The sequence below is a fragment of the Notolepis coatsorum genome (genome assembly GCF_963971535.1).
Source record: "Notolepis coatsorum genome assembly, chromosome: 7".
Taxonomy (NCBI): domain Eukaryota; kingdom Metazoa; phylum Chordata; class Actinopteri; order Aulopiformes; family Paralepididae; genus Notolepis; species Notolepis coatsorum.
This window is the reverse complement of record NC_140171.1, coordinates 140,152,611-140,178,056: the sequence shown is the minus strand read 5'-3', so window position 1 is coordinate 140,178,056 and position 25,446 is coordinate 140,152,611. Positions and strand designations below refer to the sequence as shown.

Below are 25,446 nucleotides of genomic sequence, written 5' to 3'. Positions count from 1 at the left end.
ATTTCCCACTTCCCTTTTCCCAGCAGAACCAGGACTTCCTCTTGCACATGCCTGTGGGTAATGGAGGCCTGGGGCGGGAGCCGGCCGCGGGGGACCGACTGACCGCCGCCGCGCCCACACTACCTACGCTCCCCGCCCCCGACCTCACCACCCCTCTGGCAGCCGACACCGCGTGCAGCTGTGAGGCGTGCAACGAGAGACGGTGAGTCCAGAGTGTTCTTCAGGAAAGATTTCTTTGTATCATGGGCCACGATAAGGTTACGATGAGGAAAATACAATCTGTTTAACATCATCGCAAGCTCTGCCCTCTTTTTTATTGAGCCTCCAATCTCAACTGTTGCTTGAGGAAATTGGAGGAAGGATTGTAGGATCAAGAAACGAGGACAGGGATTTTGAGATGGGTCTATTTGTACTGTCTTAAATACTTCAAAGCTTCGAAGCTTCGTTCGATGGGCATGTGATTCGAATGGGAAAATAAAATTTGAATATATATACAAAAAAAAATCTTTTCTTTTTGCCTCTCTTTGTTAACTACAACAAGCAATGCTGTTTGTTATTTAAGATGAGGTCGGACTCTGCACTGACAGATTTGTGTTCATTGTGCTGCTTTTATAAAGCCTCAAATGACGGCTTACAATATTTCATGAAAGCAAAGTGTTTCGTTTGTCTAAGATTTAAAAAGTTTTAAACTCTACAGCACTGACAGGGCTGTACACTGCGACGAGATTATCGCGAATTGCCCCTTTAACACTTTGAGCGCCACGCCTGGTTTTCCATTTTACCGCTTGAATGCCACCATCGGCGCCAATGTTAACGTTAATATCGCCTAATCTATGTTTTAAATTATGGCTATGTGTCTAATCTGCCCATCGCATTATCAAATACTATTTTCCAGTCAGTGCTGTGAAGGCAGATTGTTTTTTTATCGCGTCGTTTCCGTTTCAGAGCAGTTAGAAAAGCCCCCGTTTTGATATAAAAAACAGCTCATTCTGGAGCATTCTATGAAAATCGTCTTTTAGTGGAATATTCCACAACGTTGATATTCGTCTGCCTTTTTATGAATCGTTTTCAAATAAACGCTAGATGATCAATATTATACGTGCACGCAAGCACATTACGGCCGCGCACTGATAATCGCTCCGTTGATTTCCTCACGGAGTTTTACAGTGAAACCGAAAGAAGACATTTCACAAAACAGCTTATAACTTCATCAAACTTACTCTGATTATCCTACCACTGATAACATAGAGTCCTTACCTGACATCAGATGGTATCCAACTGGTATATTCCAATTCCTGATCACCATTCGAAAAAATCGATACGTGTATGGATCCAACGCGACACAGTAGAACTCCATGATCCGCGGGGCTCTGAGGCTCCAGAATGAACTCTGGTAACCCCGGCTGGATCAGTGAACTGGAAAATGTGGAGTACCGGATTTTTTTCCCCTTCATTTTCATTGAGTCCATTCCAAAATCACTTATGTCATCTGGGAGACGACAGGGGGCGCTTTTTTCCACAGTGATCGCCGGCGCCCCTCGGCTATACTCGGGTAGGCTCGGGTGATGCAATAATTTTTCAGATCGCAAAAAAAAAAAAAAAAAAAAAAATTCAGAGAAATCTCGTGAGTGGCATGCAACCACCTATAAAAAAAACAGAGAAATCTCGTGAGTGGCACTCAAAGTGTTAATTGGCCGTTGCGATTGGTAAATATTATCTGGTGGCGGGCTTGGGAGTAGTGCTTTCAAGCCTTGCATTCGCATTTCACTCCTAAATTATCCAAGGCGTGTGATGACGCGATGACGTCACTCACGCAAGCTGAGCAGTGAGCACTCAGCAGGTATGATCAGCGGGAACAATCGACTGAGCACTCACTCTGATAGACTGGCTGACTGTCTGATTTAGCTATGAAGAAAAGTAAAGTTAGTATTGCTTCATATTTTCGACGCGTTCGACCTCCTATAGTGAGCCGAACTGAACTGAACTCAGACACACGGAGAGAGCTGCAGCGTTTGCTGCTCCTCCCGCACCCGTGGCTGTTGTAAACACTAGTCTCTAGTGGGACACTGGGACCTCGGTGAGCCTGCCAGCCGGCTAGCTACTGATATCAACAAATGCTCCAGCAAGTCTATTAGTGCATGATAGCTCGCGTTAGCTTACTGTTCAAAACAAAACGTCCCATTAAACTAAATAGTTCAGATAGCTCCTGATATCAATGTCTTATAACACTGAGTCGATGCGTATTCGAGCTGAGGGCACGCTGAATATAGTCAATAGGGTCCAGCTGCAGCGCCGGAGAATCCTGGCCGTAGCTGTAGGCTACAGTATAGGGTCCAGCTGCAACTCCGGAGAATCCTGGCCGTAGCTGGAGGCTACTCGAGTACACACAGACAGTGGAGCTGGTTGCATATAGCGAGCATTTTGACTTGTTGCGTGGTGGCGATGTCTCGCAGATAATACAACTACAAGTATGATTATATAATATATATATTTTATTAAAAAAAAATTATATAATTTTTTTTTTAAATAAAAAACAATGGATATAAATAATGGTAAAATTGTTATTTAAAAATTTGCCCCTAAAAAATATTTTTTGTCCCTAAATTTCTCATTTAGGGGCAAGTGTGCCCCTAGTGAAAAAGCTTAGCGTACAGCCCTGACTGACAAAGTTGAACAAAGTGCTGTACAAGTCCCACAACATAAACAAATAAAATTCGAATGTCAGCCCTACTGCCAGCAATGGTTGGAGGGGGGGGTGAAACATATCCAAAAAAATTGATATGTTTTTTTCATAACATTTAAACATATATGTTTTGTTTTTTTCACTCAAATTGATTGTCTGGTTGACTGACAGCTACATGTAAGTTCTACATTCATTCTACATTTTGAGGCTGTAAAGTGCATTCCGTTTGTTATGATGGGGCTCAGAAATGCTTATTTTCCATTTACATGTCAAACTCTTAACACTTTGAGTGCCAGTGACATCATAACTCGTTTTATTAGCCCCCCCACTGAGTGCCGATGACGACAAATATCGTTTTATTGTTTTATTAGCGATCTGAAATCATATTTCATCAACCGAGTCTCCCGTTGGTACAGCAGCCCCTACAGGAGCTCAGAATGGAAAAAAGCGCCCCCTATCGTCTATCCCTGTGTAACTGCAGGTCAGTCGCTTAGACTGACCTGGGAGCCTATAGCTTATTCCCAGCGGAAGAGTGCTGCCGAGTGCTTCCGTGTTTTCCCTGATTGGCTGCGACACGCCCCGCGGCAGCGCTTGCGGCATTATGTAGCCGTAATCCCAGATGTTTTTCATTTCGACGCTTAGCTCAACTGGCAGCGCAGCATTTTGTATAAAAGTATTCTGTACTTCTGTATGACAACTAATAAAGAAACTTGAGAAACTTGAGATTGGCCCGAGCTAAACCTATCCTCCGGACATGCAGCTGGACCCGTTTTGACTATGTGAAAGTTAAGACTATGAGAAAGTTGTTGTTTAGTAGTTAGTAAGATGTACAGCTATAACAAGTCAAGTCAGGCTAAATTAAACTTTGCGCCAACATTAGGACCGAAGTATAAACCAGCAACTGAGCAACACGAAGAAGTGGACTTATGCATCTGGATCAGAAAAAACGTTGTGGATGAAAAAGTAAGTAGGCTACAGTGCTTGTATGCTAACAGTAGCTAGCCAGCTTAGCCTACATCACAATGATAATCACCAAGCTAACTTACTGTACACTCTGTAGGGCTGGGCAATTAATCGAAACAGAATCGCGATATCGATTCATAGACCTATGCAATCTCATTTCTAAGTTATGACCATTTTCTTTTATAATTTTTTTTTTTTTTTTTTTTTTTATTATTTTATCTGGGTTGAACATGATTTGTGGAACTCCCTCTGGTGTTGTGGTCGTGGTATTCACTGACCTTTGGGAAGTATTTCGACATGCACATGGGTATCTTAGTGGTGTAGTGTATCTTGTAGACCAGGCCCATTGCAAGTTGCTGTACTCTGTCGTCTACTCTAAGCCATCCTAGGTTGTCAAAGTGGACAGGGGTGAGGTGGGTTTTAGGAGTAAGGTCAAGCAGTAGTCTGGCCAGTTTGTTTTGTGATGTTTGTAATCTTGTTTTTAGTGCCTTTGAGGTGCTTTGGTACCATGAGGTGCAAGCATAGTCGTAGTACCCTTGAATGAGTGCTCCTGTTAGAGTCTTCAAGGTATTCTTGTTTACCAGAGAGGAGATCCGGTACAGGAATCTAGTTCGTTGGTTGACTTAGTTTTATTACATTGGATCCCATTTTGTCACAGGAAAGATTTGCCTCTATAGGATGGAACCCAGGTAGGTAATTTCATCTTTCCTTTTAAGATGAGATAAGATATTCCTTTATTGATCCCCTTGGGGAAATTCAGGCATCATAGCAGCATGGGGGAAGGGGGGGGGGTACAGGTAGTGAAAACAACACAAGCAGTGTAAACAAATAGGTCAATATAATTTACTATCTAACTAACTGAAATATACATTATTCATTATTCACAGTATCACAGTATCCACATAAGGTGCAGTATGCATAAGGTAGTGTTATTGTCCTACTTGGGTTCCTATTAGTTCTAGGTCGATGTCTGGCAGCAGTCGCTGCCCACTGTTTTGGAGCCTGATGGCCACTGGTATGAAGGACTGTCCGAGGCGGTTAGTTGAGTGTCGGGGGGTATGAGTCTGTGGCTTCCTTGTCACCTTCACCTAATATGTTTTGATCTGGTCAGGTGCGCTGTCACCTAAAATGTTTTGATCTGATCAGGTGCGCTGTCAACTAATATGTTTTGATCTGGTCAGGTGCGCTGTCACCTAATATGATTTCATCTGGTCAGGTGCGCTGTCACCTAATATGTTTTCATCTGGTCAGGTCCGCTGTCACCTAATGTTAATATGTTTTCATCTGTGTCCACTGACCACTGACACACAGTGGGGGATGTTTTAAAAATATTATTTAATATATAATATAATAATTTGTGCTTCACCTAAAAATTTGGTCAGCAGCCTCCACTGCACTATAGTACATATGGATCGCTTTCTTTTTTTCTTTTTTTATTGGTCTTTTTCCCCCTCCATTTTCCTCAGATTTTCTCCCATCCCAATGTTAGTCGTATGCCAATTCCCAGTCCCTTCCTGGTCGCTGCGCACTTACCCCCCACAGTCAGATCATCTGGGAGAGTGGAGGCTACCACGTGCTTCCTCCGACACACGTCCAGCCAATCACCGCTTCTTTTCACCTGGCAGCGCGGATTCTCATCGAGAGGGCGTAGCGTGTGGGAGGACCACACTATCCCCCTCGAGTCCTATCCGCGCTTAGCAGGCGCCCCGACCGAACTGTAGGAGTCGCTGTTTACAACGACCCGGACCCACCCCGCCAGCTTCTCCCACCCTCTAATACAGCCAATTGTATTAGTGCAGACGGCCAGCCAAGCTGGTGACAACCCCGGAGCTGTGAGCTGGATTCGAACAGGCGAATCCAGCTCACAGCTCCGGGGCTGGTGACGAACGCAATCTCCGCTCGGCCACCTAACCGCCCCTATATGGATCGCTTTCTAAACTTAATAATCGATATGATTTCGGCGTTTATTGCGCCATACAAACCGGAAATGGACCTAGGCGATCGGCGTTGAATAATTGGGATCTTTCACCGCCAGTCTCATCGGCCCACGGTAAGGGGAATATAATGTTATTTTCAGCCCGATTGTGCGTTTCCTTGTTTGTAATCAGTCTGATCAATATATCCACCCAACCTACATCAAGCCGTTACTGATGATCAAGGAATTATAAAGCCGCTACTGATGATCAAGGAATTATAAACGACCCCCCCCCCCTTTCCTCCACGCATGATGAAGCATAATGTATACCGATCATATGCATTTGAATTTTTTTTATATAGCGTGTATTATACTTACTTATATTCTAGAAGGTATTAACACAACAATGTATGAATGAAAAAATATAACGTTCCCACATCCTGAACGATAGATAATCGATGTTGAATGGGCCATAGTAATGTCAATATAGCAATACAATTTTAAAAGTTATAGCCCTGCAAAGAAGGTAAACATTTCCATAGGCTTTTAACGGTGGCAGAGGGGTATGAGATGGGCACAATGCCCGGCGGTCAATGTGTTAAAGAGAATATATGAATAATGGCCCCAAAATGTTGACGGTCAAATAATTCCCATATTGTAGCTTTAGTATAGGATCTATAGGTACAAGAACATGACTAATTTCCCTAATATCAGGCCCGATACTGAAACTGTATCGGATCAATGCATCCCTAATGGTAATACAATACCCTCATATAACATGTTACAGAAGTCAAACGACAACAATGTAAAAAGAAATGAGCAGTAGTACCTCTGGCTCCGTCAGACGTCCCTACGAACACCATTGGCAGTGTTCACGGGTGGGAAGCCGGTGGGGTACAAGTCTTTGCTCCCAGGTGAAAAGAAACTGCTGGCGACTCCACATGTATCGAAGGAGGCATGTGATAGACTAAATCAAATGTATGTGTAAGGCCCGACAACACACGTTAATGTCCCCATGGGCCGGACACATCTTCATTAAACAAGTCAAGAAGAAACATCACAATAAATCAAGAACAAAACAAAAACACCATGAAATCAAAAATAAAATGTAAAATAAATAAATGCAACACTCCCAGACATACCCCACACCGCCAAGTAGGTCTGGGCGATTAATCGAAATAAAAGCGCGATCTCGATTCATAGACCTATGCAATCATTTCTAAATTATGACGATTTCTTTTATTAAAAAAATAAGTATTTTCTATTTTTATTTTCTATAAGTTATTTTGTATGTTACAAGACACTTGTGTTTAAGTCATGCACTTTCATATGTTTATGTTTAAGTCAAGCACTTTGATATGTTATGTTGTCTGTTTAACACATTGAATGCCCATCACGAGATTTCTCGGGTTATCAACCCGCGGGTTGAATGCCCATCACGAGAATTCTCATATATTTTTTTTATTAGCGATCTGAATTCATATTTCATCAACCGAGTCTACCGTTGGTAATCCTGCCCCGCCAGGCGCTCAGATATGAAAAAAGCGCCCCCTATCGTCTCCCAGATGGTAATGCACCATTTTGGATTGGACTCGATGAAAATGGAAAAAAAAAACTCCGGAATCCACATTTTACTTCTCACGCATGTAACCGGAGCCGATCAGCTTCATTCTGGACCCTCAGCACAGCGTGTAATTTGTTTTAGAGTATAGGCGTGGGATCAATAAAAGGATCGATTTTTGGAATGGCGATCAGGAATTGGAATAAATCATTTGGATACCATCTGATCTCAGGTAAGGAATCTATTTTACCAGTCTTAGGATAATCAGACCCGTTTTCACAGAGATATAAGCTTTTCCCCTATAATGTGATATGGCTGTTTGACTGTAAGATCGATCAGCGCGTGGCACCAGCGTGCACACGTACACATATACTATCGATAATCTAGCGTTTATTTGAAAACGATTCATAAATAGGCCGAAAAATGACAACGTTCTAGAATATTACAGTACAGGGCGATTATCATGGAATCTTTTATTTTTCCGTGAAAACGAGGGCTTTTCAAAATGCTATAAAACGGAAATTAACCGATGAAACAATCCGCTTCGACAATGACTGGAAATGAGTCATTGATAATGCGACGGGCAGATTAGACACATAGCCATAATTTAAAACATAGATTAGGCGATATTAATGCTAACATTGCAGTTACCTGAATAATTTCAGGTAATTAACATTACATATCTCTTATTAACTTAATTAAAACAGTATGCATACTTTTGACAATAAATAAAATAAGAATTTGTTCTTACTTGCTTGCCTGGGTAAATAAAGGTTAAATAAATGTAAAAAAAAAAAATCTTTTCGATATTACATTTGAATGCCAATATCGGCCGATAATATCGGTAGGCCGATAATATTGGACATCCCTAATTATGACTACAGGACTACAGCCTCCCCAGACCGACAGTAGCCTGGGCAGCGAAACGACCAGAGGCGAATCGGAGACTAAATTGGTGAGATGGGAGAAAAAGATTCCCCCTCCTGTGCGGTTTGATGTTGATGTTTGTGACATCGTTGGCCCCTACAGAGAGATCTCTGCTGAGTCGGAGAGGGAGTCGCAGCAGCTCCAGAACCACTGGTCGGAGGTCCGCTACCTGGTGCGCTGCATCTACCGGCAGACGGGCACCCCGCTGGCAGACGACCAGGACCAGCCGCTGGAGAGGGACACGGAGGGCATGAAGGAGCTGGTGGACAGGTAGGTGTATGCATGTAAGAGGAAAAAATGCCTAAGTCGCAACATATTTTGTTTAAAATTCACCTTATTTTATTATGCAATGGTTGTGTTTTTGTATTTTTGCAAACTTGTTGATACACCTTATGGAACTTATTTTCTAAATATAAATTAAAAACACGTACACATTTGCTCGAAAATTTGTTTTTTCTTCTTTTCCAAAAATCTTGAAAAATTACTTAGGCAATTATCGTATGAGGCTAATGACCATAGCTGGGCAAATTAACATGGAGTTTAATGTGCAGCTCAGCCCAAAATTGTTGAAATGGTTCGACTTGTCAAAACTTAAACATCTGCTGTCTGCGGGCTGACATGTTGAATCGAATGTGACTTTTTTTTAAATGATTTTTTATTAGAAGATGTCAGTGTACAGAGAGACGGACTCTGTTTTGACAAGTTGGACCATTTCAACTACTTATGGGGGAGTGAATGAAATGACATGACATACTGTCATCCAGGGGATCTTAAAAGGTAGAATCTATAAGAGCCCTGCTTGGTATTGCACTTTCTTTAAATGTTTTGTTTTGATCTGATCTAATGGATTGGAGTTTAGTAACTTATTATACTGTGAATTTCTCCAGACCTCTTAGCAGAGGCTGAGGTGTGGCCAGCAATAGAAACCCCTCCCTTATCCCTTTCACTACCACACTACAGAAGGTTAACCCTTTCACTACCACACTACAGGCGGTTAACCGGTGGTAGTGAAAGGTTAACAGTCTGTAGTGTCGCAGTGAAAGGGTTAACAATTTGGTAGTGTGGTAGTGAAAGGGTTAAACTCGTTCAAATCTAACCCATAGTACATCAGACTAAAAGTAAACGAAGTGTAATACTAAGCCGGCTCTTTTGCCCAGAGGTCCTGTTTGACAGCATTACAGAGTCTACCTTAAAGTTAATTGCACTCCTGTTAATTTGTCTGACTGTGATATCAAGCTAGCATAGCATTACATATAGAGCCGGTGAACCAGCTAACTTTATTCCTGCTTTTCTCCTGTCCTAGCATTCCTACCAGACTATGTACTTTCTGTAATCCCCCCCCCCCCATTCTCTCTCTACTCCTCCTCCTCCATCTTTTCTCAGTGGGTGATCAATTCATTCCTATGACAGAATCAAATCAAATACAATTTATTTGTAGGGCCCGACAACACACGTTAATGTCCCCATGGGCCGGACACGTCTTCTTTAACACATTCATGGCCATTTGGATCCATCTAAAATCACTGTAGACGGCCAGCATTTCTAAACAGACTTGCATAGTCCGTGGGGCTGTTTGTAGAGCTAAATCTATACTTTATAGTATTGCCTGTCCATTCTCATTGTCAATTGACACCATAAACCGTCCCTTCAAAATGGTTTAAAGAAATAATTTTTTCATCAATACGCCCTCATTTTATAGCGTCTTGAATATACGCGTTATAAGGGATTTCGGCTGGGATATTTCCTGGAACGCGAGATACAGGGCTAATAGCTACTAACGTTAAATCCAATGGCATTTCGGATATACAGAAGCTACAGTTGAAAAAGATCTTACCGTGGGTTGGTTGGATCCCCCAAAGCATTTCCCAGTTATCGATCGCCATCTGGTAGATCCATATGTCCATTGGCTGATTATATATTCCTTTACTGCATAGTGAATTCGGCGTCGCAAAAGGTATTCCAAGCTACAGGCTGCACATCCAGAATCCAGCTAACTGGAAACTCCATTGAAAGTCAAAAAAAGAGTGCACCGTTCTGCCACAGGGCACACTGCATTATCGAGACAGCGCCCCTAAGAGGATCTGGCCGGTAATGCACTTTTCAGAATGAATGAATTAACCGAAACGGTTAAACAAGTCAAGAAGAAACATCACAATAAATCAAGAACAAAACAAAAAACACCAAAATCCAAAATAAAATGTCAAATAAATGAATGCAACACTCCCAGACATACCCCGCGCAAAGGTAAGGAAAAACTCACTAAAAACCTAGCAATAGGAAAAAAGCACCACTGTCTGGAAGTTGAAGGAAGTAATGGTGTTGAATGTAGACCCAACCACTTGGTTGTTCCAGTGTGTCATGTCCACCTCTCTCTCTCTCCCCCCTGGCAGACTCTGTGAGAAGGATCCCTACCAGCTGTACCAGCGGCTGGAGCAGCAGGCCCGCGAGTACGTGTTGGAGATGAAGGTGCGGCTGCTGAAGCACCTGTCTGCCGGCTCCAAGGCCGCGGGGCCGGCGGGGGCTGTGGCCGCGGCCCAGGGTCCACCTCAAGCCCACCAGTTCATCTCCCTGCTGCTGGAGGAGTACCACGCCCTCTGTCAGGCCGCACGCACCATCAGCAGCTTCCTGCTCACCCTGGTGGGTTGTGTGGCCCTTCTGGTCCTGACAGAGACACTGTTTTAGCTGGTTCAGACTTTCATACGGGATCTAATAACAATAATAATTCATTTATTATGTATAGCACTTTTCAAGGACCCAAAGTCGCTGACGGTAAGAAACATAGAACCACAGGGAAACGGGGGAACAATATGAATACACAAGAACATAAAACCCACAAGTAACAGACAACAAATACAGGAGCCAGTAGGGGAGACAGTCAGGAAGTGAGTAAGGGAAACCGAGGGGGGGGGGGGGGGGGGGGAAAGGAGGTGGTAGATATATGGGTAGGGAAGGTTGAATGCTAGGGAGAACAGGTAGGTTTTGAGTCTGGATTTGAAGGTGGAGAGTGAGGGATGGTCTGAGGGAGGGTGTTCCAGACTCGGGTGCAGCACGTGAGAAAGCCCGATCACCAAAACGTTTTAATTTGGATGACGGGACGATGAGGGTCATCCAAATTAAATTCCAGCGATCTAGTACAGGAAGACATTCATACGGGATCTAGTACAGGAAGACATTCATACGCGATCTAGTACAGGAAGACATTCATACCGGATCTAGTACAGGAAGACATTCATACGGGATCTAGTACAGGAAGACATTCATACCGGATCTAGTACAGGAAGACATTCATACGCGATCTAGTACAGGAAGACATTCATACGGGATCTAGTACAGGAAGACATTCATACGCGATCTAGTACAGGAAGACATTCATACGGGATCTAGTACAGGAAGACATTCATACGCGATCTAGTACAGGAAGACATTCATACGGGATCTAGTACAGGAAGACATTCATACGGGATCTAGTACAGGAAGACATTCATACCGGATCTAGTACAGGAAGACATTCATACCGGATCTAATACAGGAAGACATTCATACGCGATCTAGTACAGGAAGACATTCATACCGGATCTAGTACAGGAAGACATTCATACGCGATCTAGTACAGGAAGACATTCATACCAGATCTAGTACAGGAAGACATTCATACGGGATCTAGTACAGGAAGACATTCATACCGGATCTAGTACAGGAAGACATTCATACCAGATCTAGTACAGGAAGACATTCATACGCGATCTAGTACAGGAAGACATTCATACCAGATCTAGTACAGGAAGACATTCATACACGATCTAGTACAGGAAGACATTCCCACGTGCCGCTTTTGCAGCATGAGTGCAAATTTGGATGAATCGATACATTACTAGTATAATGGAATCTCTTCTGTATAAGATGCTTAGTCCGACGCAGTGGCGCTGAGATGATCGGATGTGCGAGTTGCTCTTTCTTTCCTATTTTTAGACATGAAGCACCTCTATGACCGCCAGTGTCACTCACTGATTGACTGATGCATTCATTCACTGACACTCTGCAGCGCTGCCCTCTAGTGGTGTCTAGTAGGTTGACATCAACGTCAATCACACTTCCACACATGACATCAACACAGGGGACCCAGAGCCATTTCAAGACCACAGTATGAAAGCTCCTAGGAAAACATTAAATTAGGTTGAACACCATTACATTTCACTAACATTCTAGGCCGTGTTCATAAAGTAGTATGTTTTTCTATTTGTCCAAAACCAGCTCGATTTGGTGTTTTAAGTTACTGACATTCTGAGCCCTGTTTATACTGTAGCTATGCTAGCTAAGTGTTTTAAGTTACTGACATTCTGAGCCGTGTTTAGCTATTTGGTGATTTGGAGGAGAGGGAGAGAAAGGGCTCAGACTCTCACTCACCTAGAGTGGTGATTTGGAGGAGAGCTCACAGGAGGCATGTCACGTTGTCAGGGTTCGCACAAGGTCCTTGAAGTGCTTAAAGTGCTTGATTTTTGAAAAAAATCAGCAAATGCCTGGAATTCCTTGAAAACAGCAAAAAAAATTAACAAGGTGCTTAAAAAGTAATTGAAATTCAAATCAACCATTCGCATTTTTTGTTCATCCATGATAAAATTGTTCTGAATCAAGAAATATAATTTTTTTAATTTAAAGTGTAACTAATTGTCCGAAATTGGTTTTAAGCCATAAATATGTTTATTTTTTCTATAAAAAAAAAAACTGCATTTAAAAGTGAATTGTATGCTCTTTTAAAATGAGAAATAGTGCTTGGAAAAATACTTGAAAGTCCTTGCAATATCTGTGGGAACACTGCTTTGTGTGAGACCAGTTCAATCTATGCCGCTTGTTGTGTCCTTGTTCACAAAGGAACAGTTTGCCTTTGCTTCTAATGGAACGTATGAATTGAGTCGAGGGAAGAGATGCCAATTGGTTTCTGCTCCTAACCCTTTCACTGCCACACAACAGAAGGTTAACCTTTTACTATCAAACAACCGACGGCGATGCTCCATCATTAGCATCATTAGCTCCGCATCCATCCGCGGAGCTAATGATGCTAATGATGGAGCATCGCCGTCGGTTGTGTGATAGTAAAGGGTTAACCGGCTGTTGTCATGTGGCAGTGAAAGGGCTAACGCCGCTCCTCTTGTGGTCTCCAGGAGAACGAGCACCTCCAGAAGTTCCAGGTGACGTGGGAGCTGCACAACAAGCACCTTTTTGAGAACCTGGTGTTCTCGGAGCCCATCTTGCACAGCAGTTTACCTGCACTGGTTGCACAGCTGAGGTAAGAGAGCCACAGCGCTGCTGAATGAAACCACTGGTGTTTTTTCTCACTTGTCTGTATAATATTTCTGCCATTTCAGAAGTAAAGATAAGATATTCCTTTATTGTTCCCCTTGGGAAATTCAGGCATCATAGCAGCATGGGCAGGAGGGGGGTACAAGTAGTAGAAGACATACAGGTACAGGCCACAGTGGAGAAGTAATAATGGAATAAAAAGGCAGTGTAAACTATATAAAATATAATTAACTCTGGACATGCACATATGGGCAACAAGGTGCGAGATGAGGGTATGTATGCCCTCTGTTATATTTGCCCTACAATAAATATTGTTACAATTAGGGATGCTCGATATTGGCTTTTTTACCGATACCGATATTGTCCAACACTTAATTTCCGATACCGAAAAATGAAAACCGATACCGATATTTTCCGATATCACATTTAATGCCGATATCGGCCGATAATATCGGTAGGCCGATAATATCGGACATCCCTAGTAGGGATGCTCGATATTGGCTTTTTTTTTTACCGATACCGATATACCGATATTGTCCAACTCTTAATTTCCGATACCGATATCAACCGATACCGATATATGCAGGGTTTCCCCCCCCAAAAAACGGAATAATTTCAGGTAATTAACATTACATATCTCTTGTTGTGGAATTAACACAACATTATGCATACTTTTGACAATAAATAAAATCTGAATTTGTTCTTACTTGCTTGCCTGGGTAAATAAAGGATATAGAAATGTAAAAAAAAAAAAAAAAACGTTACCGATATTTTCCGATATCACATTTGAATGCCAATATCGGTAGGCCGATAATATCGGACATCCCTAGTTTATTCCATTCCCTAGTGTTTTACACTATAGCAACACTGCAGCACCTGGCTCTGAGTCTGGAGTTGATGTCACTTAGCCACTGGCAGCTCTGTGGCTCGGATCACAAACACATAACCATTACAGTTAACCCTTTCACTGCGACAATACAGAATATTAACCCTTTCACTGCCACACGACAAAGGGTTTACCCTTTCACAACCACACTGTCTGTAGTGTGGTAGTGAAAGGGTTAACCGTCTGTAGTGTGGTAGTGAAAGGTTAACAGTCTGTAGTGTGGTAGTGAAAGGTTAACCTTCTGTAGTGTGGTAGTGAAAGGTTAACCTTCTGTAGTGTGGTAGTGAAAGGTTAACCTTCTGTAGTGTGGTAGTGAAAGGTTAACCTTCTGTAGTGTGGTAGTGAAAGGTTAACCTTATGTAGTGTGGTAGTGAAAGGTTAACAGTCTGTAGTGTGGTAGTGAAAGGTTAACCTTCTGTAGTGTGGTAGTGAAAGGTTAACCGTCTGTAGTGTGGTAGTGAAAGGTTAACCGTCTGTAGTGTGGTAGTGAAAGGTTAACCGTCTGTAGTGTGGTAGTGAAAGGTTAACCTTCTGTAGTGTGGTAGTGAAAGGTTAACCTTCTGTAGTGTGGTAGTGAAAGGTTAACCGTCTGTAGTGTGGTAGTGAAAGGTTAACCTTCTGTAGTGTGGTAGTGAAAGGTTAACCGTCTGTAGTGTGGTAGTGAAAGGTTAACCGTCTTTAGTGTGGTAGTGAAAGGGTTAATGATAAATACGCACTCCTGTTCGGTTCCTTAAGAAGGATCCAATTGATCATAATCAGACGGTGGCCATTATGCTCTTATGTCATTGTCATGCTCAGGTTGGGAAGGTGGGAACAGGGTGGAAAGGAATCCCAACCTGAACATGACATAAGAGCAAAATGGCCACTGTGTGAAATGTGAATATTATGATCAATTCCAACTGTTGCACAGGTATTTCAACTTAGGAGCGATTTATAAACCAAGGATCCAAGCATCATTCCATATCAATTGTGCCCTGCCCCCAGTCAATAACAATATGTAATAGAAAAATAGCATATGGATCATGTAAAATGCTCTGGTTAACGTAGGATCTTTAACCTTTTAACTTTTAATCATGATATAGCGGTATATATCCCCATTCAGAATATTATTTTAATATTATTGCCTTTCTCTGCTGAACCGTAGTCTGCACCTAGTAGTAGTAGGGTCATAAATAGTTGTGGTTTCATTCTGTTCAGGCACGGCACGGCCTCCCATGACTCGTACAGCGAGGACATGTACAGGACCCTGCTGGAGAGCTACCAGCGTCTGCAGCAGGAGATGGCCACTGTAGCTGCAGAGTGGCAGGAGTGCGAGAAGAGGATCGACGACTATGTTGACGAACAGGTAACGCGCACACAACTGCCCCTTCTCTCGCAGAACCAACAGATGACCAACATGTTGCAAGCCGTCTGATCTGAATGCTAAATAGACGAATGCTTTGATTTCTCTTGACATAAATGTGACATTTGGTTTAGATGTGAACGGTTAGAATGTGAACATTGCTGTTTGCAGCTGCTTTTTAAGGTGGAGGGTCAGAATCTCACCAACCAACGAACAGAGCCACACAAGTCATTGATTAGTAAACATGTAAGAGGTTCCTTAAAACATACCATTCAGCTCAATCCTTCACCTTTTCAATCTACCTCCTGTTTGTGTGCGAGGTCCGTTTGTTTATGTTGTTATATCTGTCCCTTTCCAGACCTTGAAAAATAAACAGCGAATGCTGAAGGAGGACTGGGAGTTCTTTAAGCAGAGAAGGTTTATAGAAGAGCAGGTATGATATGGAGCGATCGGACCAGATCCAGATTCAAATATGAAGGAAAGAAATATCACAGACATTGATTGTCAAATTAGCATTTCTAAACCAAGAGTGATTCATTCTGCTCCCTGGTGTTGCCTTTACAGTTAACCAACAATAAGAAGTCTATCCCTGGAGACAACAACTTCACAGACACTATGAGAATGCTCTCCTCCCGACTCAGCATTCCAGACTGTCCAAACTGCAACTATCGCAGAAGGTAGCTTTTATTTATTTATGTATTAATTTTTCATTTCTAAATGACCGATGGCGCAATTTACACTGAGGGCAAAGAAGTAGCAGGAGTTCAGGTGTTTGTGTTAAAAAAAATAAGTAAAATGAAAACCTGTATGCGTTGAGATCCTAATGGGGCTATTCCATTACCTTGCCGTGCCATACCATGCTCCCGCTTTTTGTACCTTTCTCTATTTCCAATGGACCCGTGCAGAGCAGCGCCGTCTCACGCTGATTCAGAGATGGCTTTGGGGTAGACAGGCACAACACCCTGCCCTGCTGCACCCCATACTGCAGACCAGGATCAGTGGCATGTTTGTGTTGATGTTTGTAGTATTTCACTGCACTGCCAGCTCCGCAACGTAAAATGCAGTTTATTATAAACTGACAAATCTACTGATCTATGCACAAAAGTGAATTTTTTTCGACCAAATATTTTTGTTACAATTAGATGGTATGAACTAAGCAGGTGAAATGTTGACGTGCGCGGGACACAAGCACGTTACGGCACTTTGCTACCGTCTACTGGCTCGGGCTGCATTTTTCTCAATACATATAATATGCCGTTTGAAAGATCTATTTGTTGCCGTTCGAACGCCACCTCACTCGTCAAAATCCGTGCCTCGGTTCTCAAGTTACATGACGATATGTCAGGTGAGCGTCTTTTTACGCGCCGCGCATCAGATGACAACCCCGGGCTCCAGAACTGCCAATCATCCGCTGATGGCGAAAATTATTGGTCAGCATTGTAGCCAACGAGTGTAGGTTTCCAACGATCCCCCACGTGGGGGGTGCAAATACAGGAAGTAGGTGAAATCAAATGTAAAATAAATAAATTAAATTAATGAAACACTCTCAGACATACCCCACGTCAAGGTACGGTAAAACTAACTTAAAAACCTAGCAATAGGAAAAAAGCAGGAGAGAAACCTTAGAAGGGCCGTTCAAGGGGGGATCTCCCTTCTTACATATCGGTGATAGTAGTGTTGCTATAAAACAGTTGATAAACATGTACATATACGTACATAAGTACATGCAATAGCAACTGGGGTACAGTACATTTGATCTGCGATTGAGTCACATCGAAACTATTAATTGAAAGATGCGATCGGAACAGATGTTCATTCACGTTGAAAATATTTACATCTTCCCTCTCACTCGATGGCTTCCACTCTCTTTTTAGCATTTTTCAAAATAGCTACGGTTAATTGAAAACCAAATGGCCATGAAAAAGTACAGCATAGCCTCAACTCCCTCCGTTGTGTTGTTGTTGTCTCACATGAAATGTGAAATGTACACCAGCAAGTGGAGCAACCCCTCCCTCTATTGTCTCCGCTGCTCCTACCTACACCGGTACAAGTTTAGGTGTATACTGGACATGCAACACGGGTAATACATCAAGGTACAGTACGGCAAGCCTACCCGTACTCTACCATCCCTACAGCACAGTGGAAAAGAGCCATATGTGGTGTAGGGTTGCTGATCTGGGATTAGTGGTCAGGTCACATGACCATTCTCCACTTGCACAACCTGAAAGGCGGCACTTCCGGCTGACTTCCCGTTGCCAATGGTACTTCCTGTCCCATCCAAATACATTGGTTTTAGCTACTTTTCTCCCCTTATTTAAACAACTTTGTCATCACAGAGAGGCAATGAAACGTTTGTATTATTATAGTATAGAATGTATTTAATAAGCAAACGTTTGTCAGCAGGGTTTTTGGGCTGTATTTCATGTAAAAACGTTCACTGTTAGTTTACTTGCTCACGCTAATTAAGGCTAATACTGGCTAACAGAAGCTAGCGCAAGAAACGACGCCGCAAAGTATTGTTTATAGTGCATTTCTTGCCACCTTATAGCATTTGTACATTTGTATGACAGTCTATAATGCTCCTGTGAGGTTTTTCAGAAAAACCTCACGGGAGCATTATAGACTGTCATACAAATGTACAAATGCTATAAGGTGGCAAGAAATGCACCATAAACAATACTTTGCGGCGTCGTTTCTTGCAATGCATCGGCAAAGATAGTTAGCTCAAAGCTATTCCGGCCAGTTTTCATCAACTTCCTGTCATTTAGAAATATGATTTTATAGTGAAAATCATTACCAAAACGTCCGGAAAAACCTCACGGGAGCATTATAGACTGTCATACAAATGTACAAATGCTATAAGGTGGCAAGAAATGCACTATAAACAATACTTTGCGGCGTTGTTTCTTGCGCTAGCTTCTGTTAGCCAGTATTAGCCTTAATTAGCGTGAGCAAGTAAACAGTCAACGTTTTTACATGAAATACAGCCCAAAAACCCTGCTGACAAACGTTTGCTTATTAAATACATTCTATACTATAATAATACAAACGTTTCATTGCCTCTCTGTGACGACAAAGTTGTTTAAATAAGGGGAGAAAAGTAGCTAAAACCAATGTATTTGGATGGGACAGGAAGTACCATTGGCAACCGGAAGTCAGCCGGAAGTGCCGCCTTTCAGGTTGTGCAAGTGGAGAATAGAACTTGACTAGTTAAACTGGTCTCAAATCAGCACCCTTATTGTAAGATACTTTGTACATAATGGTCCTCAAACCTCCCATTAGGCTTGAATTTGAACCCCTGAAACACTAACTGACAGGGTTTGCACAAGGTCCTTGAAGTGCTTAAAGTGCTTGATTGTTTAATAAAGAAAAAGTCAAGGCCTGGAATTCCTTGAAAACAGCCCATTTTTAACAAGGGGCTGAAAAGTCCTTGAAATTCGAATCAACCATTCGCATTGAATGTTTTGTTCATCCATGATCAAATTGTTCTGGATAAAAAATATGTATAATTGGTTCTGTTGAACTCATTCAGCGCCAGCGGTCGCTGTCTACCTTCTGGGTAGAACACCATTGCTGTAAGTCAATGGGGAGACTGTGAAACTTGCGAGTGCTTAATTTAAAATATATCTTATATTATAGCTATGGGTCTAATAGCACCGTCGATTGTCAGTGAGTTGCTTCTGGTCAACATGCAAAAAAAACTGATTATTTTTTTCATCCGTACATTTCCGTTTTATACCGTTTTGAATATGAGTATAGTTTGGGTGATTCTAATAGTAATCCCAGGAAAAGATGCGATAATAGCCCTTTAGTGAAATCCACTTATCACGTTGTCATTTTTCGCCTGATTATCGAATCTTCCTGAAATCAACGCTAGATTATCGTTATTATCCTTCCTCTTGTAGCGGGGCGCTCGCCCCACCGCCACCAACGGCAAACAGCACAACACAGTCCACACAGACAGCTTCGATCGCGGGAGAAAGAAATATCAGATCAAGATTTGATATATAGTGTTTTTACCTTGTCTCATGTAATGCAAAAGAAAGAATCCAATTATCTGATCGCCATTCCAAATACTGCTCGCGGAGGTCCGTCCCACGTTGTCCGGCATTGCATATGAAGGGGGGGGGGGCAGCCTCGTAGATGTATCGTTGTAAACGCTCGTCCTGCCGGAGTATTTAAACCCCGCCCGCACGGCTCAGATCGGCCCAGAAAGCCTCGCGCTTTCCAACTGCTTTTCCTCATTTCTTCGCGTGTGATGCTCTAGCTGGCAGTGTGTGACATCCTTTATATCCTTGAAAATGAAAAATAGTGCTTGGAAAAGTACTTAAAAGTCCTTGCATTTCATTTAGCAATGTCTGTCTGACTGAATCTTCTCCTTTGACACCCAAATAGGTGCACGTGTGACGACTGTAGCCTCTCTCACATCCTGACCTGTGGCATCATGGACTCTCCCATCGCTGAGGACCTCCACCTCAAGTTGCCCCTGCAGGGTGAGCCTCCCCGGGACTACCTGGCGGAGGTGCACCCTCCCAGCCTGTCCTCCGGGAGCTCTGCCTCTGGCTCCAACTCCAGCTCCCCCATCACCATCCAACAGCACCCTCGGCTCATTCTACCTGAGGGGGACTCAAACGCTTTGTAAGTCGACCAACCAGCTTCCCGTTCAATCATATACAGTATATATACAGGGTTTGCACAAGGTCCTTGAAGTGCTTAAGGAATTCCAGGCCTAGACTTTTTTTTTGACAAAAATCAAACACTTTAACTCATTCTGCACCAAGCCAGAGATTTCTTGTGTTTCTAATCCAAGCATTGAACGCCAAACCCGAGATTTCTCGGGTTTAGATCCCTTTCCCCCCCATTCTAATCACTCGCACAGACTTGCCTGTGTCTCCCTGGCACCGCTGCCTACGTTATAATTGCAACGACGATCGAATCCCGACAGGTGGCAGTATCACCTACCTTTTGAACTGGGTCTCTTAGTTGTCTCTCAGTACCTCCGACTGCAGGAATCCCCTCCCCCTCAAAGTGGATCAGCACACAGCCATCTGTCGCCGATTTGCTCGCCTGAAACCTATTGTTTCCCGTATTATGGCCAGGCCCAATGCACACAAGTAATGGCGATCGCGATGGAACTACTGGGATTATTCATTTGAGTACCTTCTGACAAAGGTAAGGTCTATTTTACCAAACCTAAAACATACTTTTGTATTGATCACAGCGTCGTATTTTACCGAACCTAATACATGCTTTTGGTAACGATCGCAGCTTCGTAAAACGACCCCCCCCCGCCCCTTGATGACTTTGTGAAGAAACATCTATATGGTATATGAACTGGTTTGTCCCTGTTGGACTATAAATAGTGCCTATTGTCTCCATAGCTATAATATAGAATATACATATATATACAATGACTGCCACGCTGTTTTCCCATCTTTACTCCCTGGCGCCAGCGTTATTGACCATTTTCACGATGTTTGCGTACCCATCGTATATTCTATATTATAGCTATGGAGACAATAGTATGGCTAATTTAACAGGCACTATTTATACTATTTCTACATACTTTCGTTTGTGCGCTATACCACGGTAAACATCGCCCCGTTTCAAAATAATCCAGGCTGGTTTTCTAGATTGTGAGATAAAGTGCAGCGTATGCGCAAATCTCACGGCTGCTCACCTGAAACCTATATTATTGCCAGGTCAAAGGTAAACACGACGTTATGTTTCTTCACAAAGCCGGGGGGGGGGGGGTCATTTTCTGACGCTGCAATCATAAAAACGCATGTTAACACCCCGAATAATATCACAATATTAAAGGCAGAATACTGGAGTACCCTTAATAATATCACAATATTAAAGACAGAATACTGGAGTACCCTGAATAATATCACAATATTAACCACAGCATAATGCGGATCTGACTGTCTATTCTTCTGATAGCAGGTGTTTAATCAAAGATCCCCGCTTTCTAGTATTGCACAAGGACCAATCAGCATGGGTATGGGTGGGTTCATTTTCCATTGATGGGGATTTGATTGGCTGTTTACCTGCGGTTGCAGGATTAATAATGTTAACGTTAGTTCGGCCAGATAAACAATTAAAATATACTAATTAAAATGGTTGGACCTGTGCGATTTGTACTTTGTACTTTGTAGGTCTGCATTTTAAATGTAAGGAGTAAAAAGTATGTTTTTTTTCTCTGAAATGTAATGGAGTAAAAGTACAAAGTATACAAACCTAATAATACTCGAGTAAAGTACAAATCCCCCAAAACAGTACTTAAGTATTGTAACGAAGTACAATTACTCAAGTACTTTACACCCCTCTGATGAACATTGTGACTCAGCTGATAGAGTTGTACCCTTCTTGATGACTTGTCGTACAGAACTTGTAAGTCGCTTTGGATAAAAGCGTCAGCTAAATGTAAACGTAACCCCCTCCTCCCTCATTGTGTCTCTCGTGTCCCGCTCTCTCTCCATGCAGCATCAGTGATGATGACGAAGTGCCTCCACTGTCGGACAAGTTTGGGGACATCTACCCCATGATTGGGTACGAGGACCCCGGGGGCGTGAACGGCCTCCACACAGAGCTCAACGGGGGCGGAGAGACCCTGTCGCTGAAGGACGGGGTGAGTTCTGCCACCTGGACGCTCCCAGACCCAGGCAGCTGGCAAACACATTGGATACAGAATATCATTGAATCATTTCTTTCTTTCTTTCTTTCTTTCTTTCTTTCTTTCTTTCTTTCTTTCTTTCTTTCTTTCTTTCTTTCTTTCTTTCTTTCTTTCTTTCTTTCTTTCTTTCTTTCTTTCTTTCTTTCTTTCTTTCTTTCTTTCTTTCGCTGTTGTCTCTTTTTCCCTCTCTCTCTCCCCTCTGTTCTCTCTCTCTCTCTCCCCCTCTGTTCTCTCTCTCTCTCCTTCCTCTTCTCTCCCTCTGTTGTCTATTTTTCCCTCTCCCTCTTGGTTCTCTCTCCTCTTCTCTCCCTCTGTTGTCTCTCTCTCCCTCTCTCTCTCCCTCTCTGTTCTCCCTCTCTTCTCTCCCCCTCGCTGTTCTCCCTCTCTGTTCTCTCTCTCTCTTCTCTCTCTCTCTCTCTCTTCTCTCCTCTCTCTCTCCCTCTCTGTTCTCCCTCTCTCTCTCCCTCTCTGTTCTCCCTCTGTTCTCTCTCTCTCTCTCTCTCTCTCTCTCTCTCTCTCTCTCTCTCTCTCTCTCTCTCTCTCTCTCTCTCTCTCTCTCTCTCTCTCTCTCTCTAGTCTCCTGGAGGCATTAGCAGCAGCAGTTCATCAGAGGGAGATGAGGAGGAGGCTGACGGGGAAAGTGGTGGAGAGCCTCCAGGACAGCAGGGGGCGCTCTTGTTAGGGAAGAGCTGTAGCCCTCCGCCATCCTACACCCACCAACAGGTAAAGCCAAAGAGCATTCTTTGAGTGCCACAGACGTGTTAACTCGTTATTTTATGCCCCCCGTTGAGTGCCACCGACGCGAATTGTCGTTTGATTTTTTTATTAGCGATCTGAATTCATATTTCATCAACCGAGTCTCGTGGTACAGCAGTCCCTCTAGGAGCTCCGATGGGAAAATACCGCCCCCTATCGTCTATCCCTGTGTAACTGCAGGCCATTCGATTATACTGGTGCATCTGTGGAGGGGGAGCCTCCTCGCTCCACTATGCTGGCGAGGGATCTGATGAACAGGGAAGTGATCGCGAGATGGAAAGCAGCCTGGAATATATATTTACAGCAGCCAATAATCAATCAATAAACGTGATCGATATTTGGAATGGCAATCAGGAATTGGAATATCTTATCTAAGGTAAGGAGTCTATGTTACGAGTTTTAGGATAATCAGAGCTGTATTCACTGAGATAACAGCGTGTCCCGTATGTGTGTGTGTGTGCTGTTGAGGAAATGAGAGAATCGATTTCTCAGCTCGCTTCTATAGCGTGCATAAGTACACATATACTATCGATAATCTAGCGTTTATTTGAAAACGATTCATAAATAGGCCGACAAATGACAACCAGCTAGTGTATTTGAGAATATTCCAATAAATGCTGTTTATTAGGGAATCTTTCTATTTCCGGAAATTTGAGAAAACGATATGCTATAAAAAGGATATGAACCGATTATAAAAAAAAAAAAAAAAATACGTTTCGACAATGTTGACTGCAAACAAGTCATTGATAAGCGACAGATTAGACACATAGCCATAATTTAAAACATAGATTATGCGTTTTTAACGCTATCATTGAAGTGGATGCTGGCATCCAAGGGCATTAATCAACGTTATGGCTGGCACTGAAAGTGTTAAGGAAAGAAGAGCGCAGTCATGGGGGGGGGGGAGGGTCAATAATGTAAATTTTAATATTGTAAATACTATATATTGATAGCTAGCCAGATCGCTAGCCTACCTTACTGTCTTTGGTTGTACATCGTCATCAAAAGGTCAAATACATCATCAATATTCACCTAAAATGGACACTTTCTTTTTGCTGTGCAGTCGGGGGCCATTTTGGTTCTGGGTCTGACTAAAGCCACTATGCTATTTATTTTCTCACTTCCAAACCAGAGTCACTTTCTCACTCCAACACCATCAACCTCTTCAAAACCCACCTAAAAACCCACCTGTTCACACTTTCCTTCCCGCAACACGGCCCTGCTCCCAAGTAGCCCACCCCCTTCCCCCCTGACTCTTTTCTTTTAAGCTAATGATCCCGTTGTTTGTTTATTTTTTGTTACCGTTACCTTGCTTCCTTTTTTCTTTTATTTGTTTTATTTCTCCTGTTATATATACTATATTTTTTACCCTTTCTTTTATATAGCTTATCTTTCTTTGTAAAGTGTCCTTCAGTCTGAGAAAGGCGCTCTCTAAATCCAAATTATTATTATTAAACCAGTTGATATGTGGATCAATACTAAAACTACTTTGTGCTAGTGGTGTGGGTATGACTTTTGAGAGCAGTGTGTAGCGCTCCACCGCTGTAGAATTAACCCGCGCTGTTCCTCGTTTTTCCTCACCGTCCCAGATGGAGCAGGTCCAGCACGCCTGCGAGTGCCACGTGTGCAACCAGGACCCCGGCTCCTCCTCCGCCCTGGGCCCCCCCGCCGCTTGCCTCCCTCCCAGCCGGCTCCACGGTGTGCCTCCCCCCGCCGTGGGACACCAGTTCTTCACGGACAACAAGGCCCCGCCGGCCCACCCCGCCCTGCACCTCTACCCACACATCCACGGCCACCTGCCCCTGCACAACCTGGCCCACCTCCACCCCACGCTCTACCCCCCGAGTCCTCCGCTCGCGTACAGCAAGGTGAGCCTACTCCTCCGCCCGACATCCAGGTCAACGTTTACCCCAGGCTTCCTTTCTTCTTCTTTATTTATTTATTTTTACATACAGGCGTTTTGGTAGTTTCTTCTTCCAGGGATTTTTTTTGTATTAGTGCACTTCTCATCAGGGGATTCACATATTAACACATCCACCGCCATAAACGGCTTACGACGGGTTTGCTGATCATGCGAATTCCGCCAATCCACGGCGTACAACGTTATTGAGATCATATTTAATTTTTTTCGTCATGGTAGTCATAATTCCGCCACCCAGCCTCTGCTGAGACAGTGGGACTCGGCACAACCGTGCAACGCTTTAATACCGCCGCCTGGTGGATGATCGGGCAAGTTACAACCGGAAATGGATCTCTGGTGATCTCGGTGCATCTGGGAAAGCCGTCCGGCAGGCACATATTGTTGCGGGACTCTAGACACACATCCGTGTATATGGATCGCTGCCATAACTCAATAATCGATATGATTTGGGCGTTTATTGCGCCATACAAACCGGAAATGGATCTAGTCGATCGACGTCAAATAAGTGGGATCTTTTT

General features: G+C 43.1%; 1 protein-coding gene across 3 annotated transcripts in view; it reads left to right on the top strand.

Moving 5' to 3' along the window:
• Window positions 1-25,446, top strand: part of fam193a (family with sequence similarity 193 member A) — a 93,113-nt gene that overhangs the window by 29,043 nt on the left and 38,624 nt on the right. The window contains exons 4-15 of one of the 3 annotated variants that reach the window (XM_084319218.1): window positions 27-202; window positions 8,152-8,319; window positions 10,440-10,686; window positions 13,209-13,333; window positions 15,431-15,578; window positions 15,747-15,821; window positions 15,934-16,008; window positions 16,140-16,252; window positions 19,971-20,213; window positions 22,062-22,206; window positions 22,828-22,974; window positions 24,597-24,875. In XM_084319218.1, the coding sequence (XP_084175344.1) occupies window positions 27-202; window positions 8,152-8,319; window positions 10,440-10,686; window positions 13,209-13,333; window positions 15,431-15,578; window positions 15,747-15,821; window positions 15,934-16,008; window positions 16,140-16,252; window positions 19,971-20,213; window positions 22,062-22,206; window positions 22,828-22,974; window positions 24,597-24,875 (1,941 nt within the window). Of the gene's footprint in view, window positions 1-23; window positions 203-8,151; window positions 8,320-10,439; window positions 10,687-13,208; window positions 13,334-15,430; window positions 15,579-15,746; window positions 15,822-15,933; window positions 16,009-16,139; window positions 16,253-19,970; window positions 20,214-22,061; window positions 22,207-22,827; window positions 22,975-24,596; window positions 24,876-25,446 lie in introns of all 3 variants that reach the window. The other 2 variants (XM_084319219.1, XM_084319220.1) reach the window with 2 other exon arrangements.